The 12,381-nt window shown below is 39.6% G+C and overlaps 1 protein-coding gene across 1 annotated transcript in view; it reads right to left on the bottom strand.

Annotated features, from left to right (window-relative positions):
• LOC130171172 (collagen alpha-1(XXIV) chain) overlaps window positions 1–12,381 on the bottom strand; it is an 89,514-nt gene that overhangs the window by 11,124 nt on the left and 66,009 nt on the right. The window contains exons 35-47 of the mRNA XM_056379032.1: window positions 12,089–12,142; window positions 10,964–11,017; window positions 10,200–10,307; window positions 9,024–9,077; window positions 8,546–8,653; window positions 7,928–7,981; window positions 6,956–7,009; window positions 6,746–6,802; window positions 5,869–5,922; window positions 4,807–4,860; window positions 2,632–2,685; window positions 1,190–1,243; window positions 760–867 (exon numbers count right to left, since the gene is read on the bottom strand). Coding sequence (XP_056235007.1) covers window positions 760–867; window positions 1,190–1,243; window positions 2,632–2,685; window positions 4,807–4,860; window positions 5,869–5,922; window positions 6,746–6,802; window positions 6,956–7,009; window positions 7,928–7,981; window positions 8,546–8,653; window positions 9,024–9,077; window positions 10,200–10,307; window positions 10,964–11,017; window positions 12,089–12,142 — 867 coding nt within the window. The remainder of the gene's footprint in view (window positions 1–759; window positions 868–1,189; window positions 1,244–2,631; window positions 2,686–4,806; window positions 4,861–5,868; window positions 5,923–6,745; window positions 6,803–6,955; window positions 7,010–7,927; window positions 7,982–8,545; window positions 8,654–9,023; window positions 9,078–10,199; window positions 10,308–10,963; window positions 11,018–12,088; window positions 12,143–12,381) is intronic.

Below are 12,381 nucleotides of genomic sequence, written 5' to 3' on the forward strand. Positions count from 1 at the left end.
TGATACATGCAAGTTTTCTCTGCTGCCAAACGTGGCTTCTTGCTGCGAGAAGGTGGTGGCGGTGGTGAAAATGGTTGCTTGCCAAGAGCTTCAGCCATCGCTGTGTCTACAAGACAAGAGGTTAGAATAAAGAAGTAGCGTGGCCCAGAGGTCGTCTCTGGGCCACGCTACTTCATCTTCTCATGCTGAACTGAGGGCAGACTGGACGCTACAGTGAGTCACTATCGCAAAGTAGTATTACGAGACGGAACAGGGATAACTCATGAAGCGTGATCAGGAAAAAAGGAAAATGAGGCCCACATTGCTCTCAGAGCACACTAACATTGTAGGGACTCCACAAAATGTTCTGGAAATAGATATATATATATCTATATTCTGCAGAAAAACAATATGAATAAACATAGTTGTGGGAACAAAGATCCAATTCCATGCACAGATTTTTCTTGTAACATCCATTTATAATACAGTGACATTTCCATTATTTAGAAAGTATGGAGAACACAATACAGGCTCCAGCTGCAGGATGTAACAATGGTAGGGAGGGAGGAGTTTGATTTAAGTGCTGATAACAGTAAAAATAATATGCATATCTCTGTCTAATGGTAAGAAAAAATACAGTAAAAGAAAGAGAATCATTTGATTTATGTGCTTCCTGACCTCCTTTATATTGGTTATTCCTTTGCAATAAATCATGCAATTTGGTACATCATCAAAACTACATCCATACTTTTGTGTCTGTATCATAATGTTGTTAATTACCTGACGTCCTTGTTTTCCTGTTAGTCCTGGTAAGCCAGTCAGTCCTGGGAGACCATCCAACCCTTGGTAACCATTCATTCCCATAAATCCAGGTAAACCAATTGGCCCCTGGAAAATGACAGTGTCACTCAGACTCAGTCTAAGCCCAAGGGGGAATTTACAGACTCACCATAAGTGTATATCACTATTCTTACTATCAGAACAGATTTCAATACCCTAATTCTTCCTCTGAAGTCTCCAATACAGATTAAAGAATGCATTCTAGCAGACATCAACCAAAAATATTTGCCAGCTTATATTATCACTATTGCCCTCTCTAGTTTTTATATGCATGTAGTGGTAACCAAATTGTTACCAAATACTCTTAATTGTACTACTGCTGCTGTTTCTCTCTGAGCTATGGATTTAGTTGAGATGATGTGATACTCACTTCAATGCCAGGAGCGCCACTCAGCCCCCTTGCTCCTTTCTTTCCTGCTGAGCCCTGGATAAAGACACGCATGAAGAGTAAAACATACATAAGCATTCACAAAAACACACAAGGTTATACATCTCACTCACCTCTCATTGAAGAGAAGAAATTTTAAGACCATGTCTCATATGAGCCTCATGAAGAACCAAGCGAAAACTTCCTGGATTAAGTTTTTAATAATAGTACATGCCACAATATATTATCATCCTTAATGACACAAACTTTAGAAACTTTTATTTATGTTGCATTTTTCAAAAAGACAAACAAGCTTCTAACAAAATAATTGCAAAATACATAGAAAACTCTTGTCTATCCTTTGAAACGATCCCTTTACTTCTTATAGTTTCTCTCATCGCCCTCATACAGTAAGTTATGTATGTACATTCCTAGAGCGATATCCCTCAAGGAATGCTTTACCAAAGCAGATAATTTGAAACAGGAATACAGCAGACCCTAAAAGTTTCCAGTGTTCCCTGGCACTATTTCGTTATTGATGTTTTTTAAAGTGATGGGTCTATATGTTGCACGTGAAGGTACTGCTCAAACTCAGTTAAAGCTAAAGCCAAGATGAATAAATTAACTGAAATACTGCCATAGTATTTGAACTGGTTATATAATCACTCTTGCATACAAGCTGTTTCACATGTGGAAGAAAGTCAGCGATATCTGGAAACCTGTGAATACTTCACTATTCAAAAAGCTATGTGGAACTTGATTAAGGAGGCTCAAAGTTGTTTCACAGGGGAAATGGAAGTTATGTAATCAGAAGGCCTCTGACAAGGTTGAGGACTCAAAATAACGACAGCTATGAAAGCAAAAACCGTCAGTTCAGGAAAGTCTGTTTTACCAAAAGATATCTGATTTCAGGCCAAAGGCTCAAATTTTGGGATGCAAGGTATTTAATAATCAAAGAGCAGAAGCAAAGGATCTTTGATAAACATCAATATGAAAAGTGGTGTGTGATAGGAGTCGAATCATGCATTCAGGGTAGTCATGATTACTTTCTGTATTTCTGTAGTTTAAAGCCTATTTCTACCACCTGGTCTCTGATACAGCAAAACAATTTTGTACTAACATGCTCATCTAGTGACGGGAGAAAAATTAATAAGGTGCTTTTGCCAAAGTCTGTGGTTGGTCTTATTCTGGCAGCAAACAGATTTTTCAGGTACAAACCCAGCCCAACCAAACCCAACCCTGCTGACAGTGGCTGAACAAGGCTATGTTAATAGATTTACTGGTTTTGTTAAGAGTAAAACCCCTATTTTATAGAAAAAAAAAACAGCCAGGTATTAAAAACGTTTTGGTACTGGAACCATCCATCTTATTTGCAGGGAGGAGACAAAGCTTATCACACTCTTTACCCTTTGATTTGCCCACTGAGGTGATATGCATGAACTCACCAGAGCTCCTGTCTCTCCTTTTGGGCCTGGTTCTCCAGGGAGGCCTGGTGATCCCTGAACATAGCAACAAAAAAACAATAATACTAAGACGTTACATGAATCCACACACTGTATGATGAACTGTTGAAACATTGCCTTTAAAATGGTTAGATTTTTTAGAAAAGCAACATACACGCAGTGGGGTTTGGTGACAAACTTGTCAAATTAGATTATCTATCTTCTTATCTACAGTGCTTCTTGATATGTACATTTTGGACACTCCCTGTGCCAACCTCAGGCCAAAATGTCTTAGCACGCAGGGTAGCTCATGGGCAGAACAAAAACATATTTACATAATTAGCCTCACTACTGGTAAGGCCACGAAGAAAGGACGGTCGTCAGTATGTGTTTTTATCCTTTCCAACACTTTCAATCTTCTTACATCACCATTTATAGTTAGTGTACCCCACCATGGCTACAAATACCACTGGCGATTATGATGACAGGAAAATTGTTAAAAACGATATGATGTATGTATGCGTATATATATATATATATATGTGTGTATATGTGTATATGTGTATATGTGTATACATATATACATATATATATATACATATATATATATACACACACACACATATATATATATATACGCATACATACATCATATCGTTTTTAACAATTTTATATATATATATATATAATATATATATATATAATATATATATATATATATGTATATATAACAGTGTAACAGAGCAACAGTGTATATACATTATATGGACAAAATTATTGGGCCACCGACACATTACACCTACTGGAGCTTTTATGACATCCCATTCTAAATTCAGGGATTAATATGGAGTCCGCCCCCCCTTTGCAGCTACAACAGCTTCCACTCTTCTGGGAAGGCTTTCTACAAGATTTTGGAGTGTGTCTGTGGGAATTTTTGCCCATTCATCCAGAAGAGCATATGTGAGTTCAGACTCAGACTCTGATGTTGGAAGAGAGGGCCTGGCTCGCAATCTCCGTTCTAGTTCATCCCAAAGGTGTTCGATGAGGTTGAGGTCAGGGCTTTGTGCGGGCCAGTCAAGTTCTTCCACATCAAACTCACCCAACCATGCCTTTATGGACCTTGCTTTGTTCAATGGGGCACAGTCATGCTGAAGAGACAGAAAAGGGCCTTCCCCCAACTGTTCCCACAAAGGTGGAAGCACAGAATTGTCCAAAATGTCTTGGTAAGTTGAAGCGTTAAGATTTCCCTTAACTAGAACTAAGGGGCATAGGCCAACCCCTGAGAAAAACAACCCCATAGCATTATCCCTCCTCCACAAAACTTTACAGTTGGCACAATGCAGTCAGGCAGGTAATGTTCTCCCGGCACTTGCCAGACCCAGACTCGCCCATCAGACTGCCAGATAGAGAAGCGTGATTTGTCACTCCATAATACACGTTTCCACTGCTCCAGAGTCCAGTGGCGGCGTGCTTTACACCACTCCATCTGACGGTTGGCATTGTGCTTGGTGATGTAAGGCTTGCATGCAGCTGCTCGGCCATGGAAACCCATGCCATGAAGCTCCTGGCGCACAGTTTTTGTACTGATGAGGAGGTTTGGAACTCTGCAGTAATTGAGTCAGCAGAGCGTTGGTGACTTTTACGCACTACGGACCTCAGCACTCAGCGACGCCGCTCTGTAACTTCACGTGGTCTGCCACTTCAGTTGCTGTGGTTCCTAAATGCTTCCGCTTTGCAATAATACCACTCACAGTTGATCGTGGAATATATAGGAGGGAAGAAATCTCACAAACTGACGTTGGCGTCATATTACAATACCGCGCTTGAATTCAGTGAGCTTTTTAGAACAACCCATTTTTTCACAAATGTTTGTAAAGGCAGACTGCATGGCAGTTGCTTGATTTTATACACCTGTGGCAATGGGACTGAATGAATCACCTGAATTCAATGATTAAGAGGTGTGGCCCAATACTTTTGTCCATATAATTAATAGATAGATAGATAGATAGATAGATAGATAGATAGATAGATAGATAGATAGATAGATAGATAGATAGATAGATAGATAGATAGATAGATAGATAGATAGATAGATAGATAGATAGATAGATAGATAGATAGATAGAGGACTATTACTATCTATTCTGGTTACTGTAATATAGATATTTACTGACTTACCGGTGGGCCTTGTGGTCCAACAGTCCCACGAGATCCAATGGTACCAAAATGGCCCTGAAACACAATATTGGTATATTTTGATATACAAATTTCTCAATCCTCATACTGTAAAGGAATGTGCTCTCTTACAAGCTCCACAGCATCAAAACAATATATGAAAGTTTCTAATGTATGTTCTTAATGTATTTATACTATTAAAACATACCACAGGAGGCTCTTACCAAACAGGATCTATAACTTCTGCACTCAGATGGATTGCATTGGAAGCCAAGAGTGACCTATTAGGGCATTTATCAAAGTCTGGGGAATCATGACACAACTGCCAAACTAAATGGTAGTTTTTATGACAATGAACCTGACTGGAAAATGGAAATGGGTCAAACAGTTTGGACCATAGTATGAGATACAGTACTTATTGACTGAAATGTGTCCTAGGCACAATGTATTAAAAGTACTTTTGCTGTCATCCAGCACACAAGAAGGATGCTTAAAAAGTCATTCACTCTACATTAGGGGAATTTGAGTAAGGTCTTGAGAGGTTCTGGCAGGATTTAACTATTTGAAAAAGGATGCTTGGAGACCCTGAGTTTTGGTAACTGTTTTGTCAAACTTCTAATGATAACACATCTAAACAGTATATTGCTTTGATCAGAAAAGTCAATTTCTTGTTGTATTTGCCTGTTCAAAATTTTGTAACTGCACACCACATTTGTAGATGCTGTCAAAGCCTAACATAAACACCAAATGGTCAAATCAGAGTAACACATATTCCGCCTTGTTTGCACTGTGTATGCGTGCATGTGCGTGTGTGCGTGCATGCATGCATATGTGTGTGTGTGTGTGTGTGCAAAGAATCCTGTGTCTGTAAGGCATGAAGTGACTAATACACCAGATTATTCCTGGGAAATTGGTAATCCTTTCCAACATGTGTGGTCTGCCCTTATCTGAACAGAGCAGGCTTTCAAAATAGCACCAAAAGAGTATGAACAACAATCATACAGACAAGCACCCTGAGTGGTGACTGTGTGGTATGTCTGATGTTGATTTAATGGTTTTGTCTACCTGATACCCTTCATCCCCTGGCTCTCCACGCTCTCCTCGTTCTCCTGGGGGCCCCTGTGTAGACACAGATGCACACAAATGAACGCACATACTGTATACGCATGCCTTAATTTATAACCACAAAGCTTCAATTGAGCTAGGCAGCTACTTAAAGACACAGTCACTTCTCAGGCTAACACAGATGAAACGTATTCTATAGATGAACTCTGAGTCTAGATCTTTACTGGAATCAAATGGAAAGGCGTAGGTTCACCTTGAACCTTCCTTTTCAGCCAGTCTTGGTCAGGGCTGCATCGAGACTACAATTGTCTACAATTGTGTTGCTAATGCTGTGCACTGCGATACTGTGCCAACTTGGTCATCCAATACTATTCATATGGCAGGTTGCTATCTATACCTTTGTAGACATCCAGTAACTGTGATTGTTCATGCAATGTAGGCCTGTCTCAGTGGTCATGTACAGTGCTGGGAATGTGTCTCAATGTGCATAAGTGGCACTGTATAACTGTGAACTTAAACTATTCTATTATGGATCAGTTTAAGAACATGAACCAAGTTAATCTTAAACTTTACCCTGATGTGTAAAAACCCTTGTTAAACATTTTCTGTAAATGCTCAGCCTGCAGTGAACAGAAAAGATCTGAGTCACACCGATTAATAATCAGGGTCCATATGCATGACAGATTTAAAAACACAAACACTGATACATTATTGTCAATCCGGTCGGACAAAGAGAGAATACTTGGTGCTGAATCAGGAGCTGATCGGGATTAACTTGTACTTCCAGTGTCAATCTAGTGTTTAAGCAGCTTGGACCTGAACAGAGCGAGGAGTGTTAGGGACCAGAAAGGAGAGTTTAAAGGAAAGCAAGACCTACTGGTTCACCTAAGGGCCCTGGTAGTCCTGGGGTCTTATTGTCCTCGCCTGGGTAACCCTGGAATGTAACAAACAAATACACAATCACACATGCATACATGCAGACACAAGATTTTGCAACCACATAGCCAATAGAAGAACTTATAAACCATAAACCATCCAAATCAAAGTACTAAAATAATTCAATTTCAAACATTACTTATCATTTTACCTTTTCGCCTTTAGGTCCTGGTGGTCCAATGGGCCCAGGCTTGCCAGGGTGACCCTAAAAAAAGAGAAAGCTGATTATTGTATTCAACAAAGCCACCATACTTCTACTGGCTACAGCATGTTTCTCTGGGAAACATGAGTTCCACTGTGAGGGCTGTCAGCATATTAATCAGAGCTGCTGATATAAATACAGTTCCTTTTAAGGAAGCTCTTACATTCTGTCACTTAAGGATTTAGGTTTTGGCATAGACTCAGAAATCACTCAGCAACCAGAGTGAAGTGTGAAGGAGTCTGAGAACCTTTATACACAAGCACATACACATTCACAAAAATGGACAAAATGAACTTGAGGTGCCCTTTTCAAGTTATGCAACCTAAACCCAGTATTATTGGCATTGATCAGGCTGTGGTGTTGCCTGGAAAAATGAGCCTGTAGACTTCATCGTGTTCACCTCTTGTCTTTGCTCTGGTATTTATTTGTGTAATACTTTTAAAAGGATTTTTTCCCTGCTATTTTCTTTTATTTGAATAATTAATGGTGAAGAGTAATGGGGAATATAAGAGTGGCAGGGATGATGTGTAATGTTCTCCACCAGACTCAAACTCTGGATGTCTCCAGCTCATGCTAGGCTTGGAGCACAAAGCTACCAGGGGAGGTGAGTTAGCTAGATTGAAATTACTTCCAACAGCTATGTGGACTTGAGATCTGTATCTGAAGGATTTATGAAGTTCCTCAAGGCAGGATTACATTTCAGGGATAATCCAAGAATAGCTCTTTTTTTACTTCAACCCATGTTCTTGATTTTAGGGGAATCTGGGTTTGTCTACACAGAGTTATGTGGATAGCTCAGAAATCCTACTAAGATAAGTAAGATAGGCCCCCAGTGAATGTAAGCATAGTGAGATGTGCTGAGCCAATACTCAGGTTAGTTTATTTTCTGACCACAAACAACCACAGGTAGGAAAAACTCACTGTGTATCCTGCCAGTCCTGGTTGTCCTTCCATCCCCATGACTCCAGGCCGACCCTGGATGCAATGCAGAAAATGAACACAAAATAAGACTCTGAATTGGTTCTAATGTTGTTTGTTTTGCTTTTTTTCTTTGGTTCTGCTAAATATAACCTTGGCCTCAAACAGACACACATGCAAACTGAATCCAGTGACTAGAGTTGTTTTATGACAGGGATATAAATCTTTTCCCCACAGCTATCACAACATGGTCTTAGTGGTTATGCTGAGAAGGAAGCTGCTTTTCTCTATAAAGAAGAAAAGAATGGAGGCCTTCCTCTTGGCTCCTGTCTTTTCTTACTCTCAGGCATTTTATACTTAGTTTTAACACTCAAGAAAAAGATCACATATAACTTTTTATCATAATGGGAACTGGGGAGTGCCTAACTGGAATTTAGAAAATGGAGATTTGTTAATGAAACACAAAACAAAACAAATATAAATGTTATATCATTATTAAGTATATTACATAAACTACATTTCCAAAAGTGCTCTCCTTAATTACTGAAACACACTTTTCTCTGTGTTTCAAAGTTTCAGATTCAAAGACAGGGATGTGTGAGAGGAATAATGGGAACTAACTGGTGTGCCTCGAGTTCCCCTGGCACCTTTCAGCCCCGGCTCGCCTGGCTGGCCAATGTCCCCTCGTGTGCCAGTCTCACCAGCAAGACCTGGAGGACCTCTCTCTCCCTGAAAAGATACAAAACGTCATTGGGGGTGAGAAACAGCAACACTGAAAAAAGCCAGTACGGCAACCATCCTTTAAGTGTAAAGTCAGCACTCAGCCCCCCTTTGGCAGCAGAGAGAATCTATTCTGTTGAATTTTCCTTTAGCAAGAAAACAAATTCATACCACACTATTTGTCTTTAATGCTGCTTCCAATTACTTGTTTTTTGCTCTGAAAATGAAGAAACACCTTGAAATTTGACCCAAACGATAGCTCAGACATGTGAATCAAGTTGACTCAGTAGTTCTCGGGCCACTGACGGGTTTGGCCACTGCTTCCTATTGGTTCACTGTGGGGAAACGTATTATATTGAAAAACAGGTGCTGACATTACCTTCTTTCCATGCCGTCCTCTGTTGCCTTGGGGCCCCAGTTTTCCTTCTGGCCCCTGTAACAGGAGATTCATTAAATTAATTAAAAGTCCATCTTATATTCAAGGGTAATTGATAACTCAGCTTTGTGACTTTATGACATCTTTTATTGGATCCTGTTGTTCACAGCACTATTGTCCATCTAACGACTTATAAATGCCAATTTACAGATTCTAGTGCTACAGCATCCAGTATTGTCCATACATAGGCTCTACTCTACATAGGCCCACCCAGGTATATTAAGACCTGCCCAGGGAAGGTTAAATAACTTGGTTTCAACTTAGGTAAACACATAACACCTTATTCTGCTCTTTTCAAACTAAATTTTGGCAACACACCTGTCTAAGCTTTGTGTGCACTGCAGTAGCTGAGTGGGGACTATAGATTTCTTTGTGCTGGCTTCTACCGATAATCTGCATGTGAGGTGTTTCTGTTTATTGAGGCTACTGGAAATAACCTGGGTTACATTCTCCCCCTCTAAACTGTCTCTGCATGCACATCAGTCACACTCCGTGCCACCCACCACCACAAGCAAATTCAAAACTTGTGAGAGACACTAAGCATCTTAACAGAGGCCAATTTTGAGTGCAGAGGTTAATGACTTGTAGTTCACAATGTTCAAAATTTTTGCCAGATTTGTCCGCTCACATTTTTGTAAAGTGAGCAATACTGTTTTCCCACAGAGCTTTGTGTGTATGCCCTGAAGCTCCCTCCCTTTCTGTCCCTCAACACCCATGACTAGATCTGGATCTGGATCTCAAAACAAAGAAGCACTTGGATGGGACTTTGACTGACAGCTATCAGACGGCCCTAAATATCTGCAATCTGTAACGCAGTGCTTTTTACTGCCCCAGTGGCAAAAAAAATCTTTGTTGAAGAGAAGGCTGACCTCTACTGGGATACAAGGGCATTAACTGGTTAAGAGGATTTTGATAATCTGCCCTGTCAGTTGCAGATACTTAAAATTCAAAAGTTCTGTAACAAGCTGAATTCACCTGACCTATTCATCAGGTCTAGTTTTAACTTCGACTGTGTGCAAGTGTGTCAATGAGAATGTCAACATAAGCAGCAATTTTCCATGTTTTAGTACAATTGCTGTATCTGGTAGTTAAGAGTTTGTAAACATAAAATAAATTTACACGAAAGCCTTGTTTTCCAGGCTCTCCAGGTGGTCCTGCGGGCCCAGGGTCTCCTTCTATCCCTTTATCACCTTGCTCTCCAATTGGCCCATGTTCACCAGGCTCACCCTGACAGAGAGACGGAAAAAGAGAGGAAGACAACCAGGAAAACAGAGTGAAGACAGTTCAGTGTTAATAAGTTTTATATTACTGACAGTGGGGGGTCAAAAGTTCAGACAAACAAAAGGTTTTAAAGGAGTGGCTTTATATTTATTTCCTTTATTATACTTTATATTCTATTCAAATCTCATGTGAAATAGAGTGGACACATATACTTATTGTATTGTGGTAATAAGTATCTGAATCAGAATCAGAAATACTTTCTTAATCCCCTGCGGGAAATTGTTATGTTGCAGTGCTCCATTCCACATATATAAAGATAATAATAATAAAAATATAAATTTAACCCCCATATTCAAATATAAAAAATACACCCTGTCAGTAATAAACAGTATATACATAGTTAATGTAGCAAACAGTGAATTTGGAGAGATTGAATTATGTACAGAATTGTACAGAATCGGTTTGTAATCGGAAGTAGAGTATGACGAGTTATATCGGGTTAACTTTTTTTAATCCTGAACCTTTCTCTTTGATGAACAAGCAAAGATGGACTACTGAACACTCACTATTATTGTAGTCGAATGAGGAACCCCACTTTTGGCTTGATATTATTAGAAAGGAGTGAAATTCAGTCAACAAATACAGGGTTGTATTATGTTTACCTTGGCTCCATCTTTCCCTTGAGGGCCATCTTCACCTGGAGGACCAGGTGGGCCCTACAAACAAATCATTATTAGCAAACATCTTTAATATCATAAAAAGTGAAAAAAAAAATCAACACAATAAAAACATACGCTTTCCCAAAAGTCAGCTTTATGCGAATTGTGAAATGGGTATTTTCTTTGTGATGGAAGATAGTTTTGGTTGTATTTACCCAAATTCATGTGATGTGTTTACAGCATTAAAACATGACATTTTATAATTTGAACATCCTGGTTATATTTTAATTGGAACTATACACTTGTGAGGAAATAATCCTTCTGAAAATTGTGGAGCAACTTAACACACATGTTGAAAAGCAGTGTTTCACTGCCCTCTCTGGCCGAAAGTTTCATGGCTATTTCACCTCACCACAGCCGGCATTACTGATGACTGTTGTCAGAAGTGTGCTTTGTTGCAACTGTTAACACACATAACAGTGATGTCACTGTGTCCTGGAGTACATCGGTACTCCACTACATCAAGGTAAGAAGTTAAACCACTGGAAGTCAAACACAAAAACAAAAAAGAAGGTTTTCAGGGAGGTCAAGTTATTCTTTAAGTTCAATGAAGGAAAATAAAGATACATTGACTGAATCTTTTTCTTTTAGTCAAGAGATTATTAGAAGCTGTGGAGCAAGAATTTAAAGTTCAGGGAAGATAACAAGAACTCCACTGTTTTAACCAGAGTGGCCAAATGACCAATCATAAATGCTGAAATATAAATTCTGATTACATTTAGTTAACATGTCAACACAATTTTAAAAAATCCCTATTTCAGTGACCTGTTCTTGGAACATCTGTAGTGAGTAGACAGTACAGTCAAACAGCCAGACTGTATGGAAAGTATCCCAACTAACCTTATCTTTTGGTCCAACCAAAGACAGTCATACAAAGTCAGAAAAATCTCAAGAGGTCCAAAAGCTATTTATACAGTCCATCAGACAAAAACAATTCCATCGTTCTGTTTTCCTCAGGCCAGAGGATTACACATCCTCGTCAGAATGAGGGGAGTAAATATACGACTGGGTCAGATTTACCCTAACACAAGGAAGGAAGGGATTAGTGGGTTGTTTGTAGTCACTCACTCTTATCCCCTCCTGTCCCTGCTCCCCTTCAGCTCCTGGAGGCCCAATATCACCCTGCAGGGACACAAAACACAAACCAGGGCTGCCTGGAGGTCAAAACACACTCAAAAGTCCATGCACACTCCTAAACTTACACTCACCACTGATACTTGAAGTGCAAGCAGTGTTAGACTTGACAATCAGCTGTTTTTTCACCCAAGGCTACAGTTGTGTTAAGTACAAATTGACTGAGCAAGATCACACTTTTTCACATTGCTGGAGGGTGGTGGGGAATGTGGAGTGGTGGGAAGGAG

Source organism: Seriola aureovittata, chromosome 6, assembly GCF_021018895.1.
Source record: "Seriola aureovittata isolate HTS-2021-v1 ecotype China chromosome 6, ASM2101889v1, whole genome shotgun sequence".
NCBI classification, from domain to species: Eukaryota; Metazoa; Chordata; class Actinopteri; order Carangiformes; family Carangidae; genus Seriola; species Seriola aureovittata.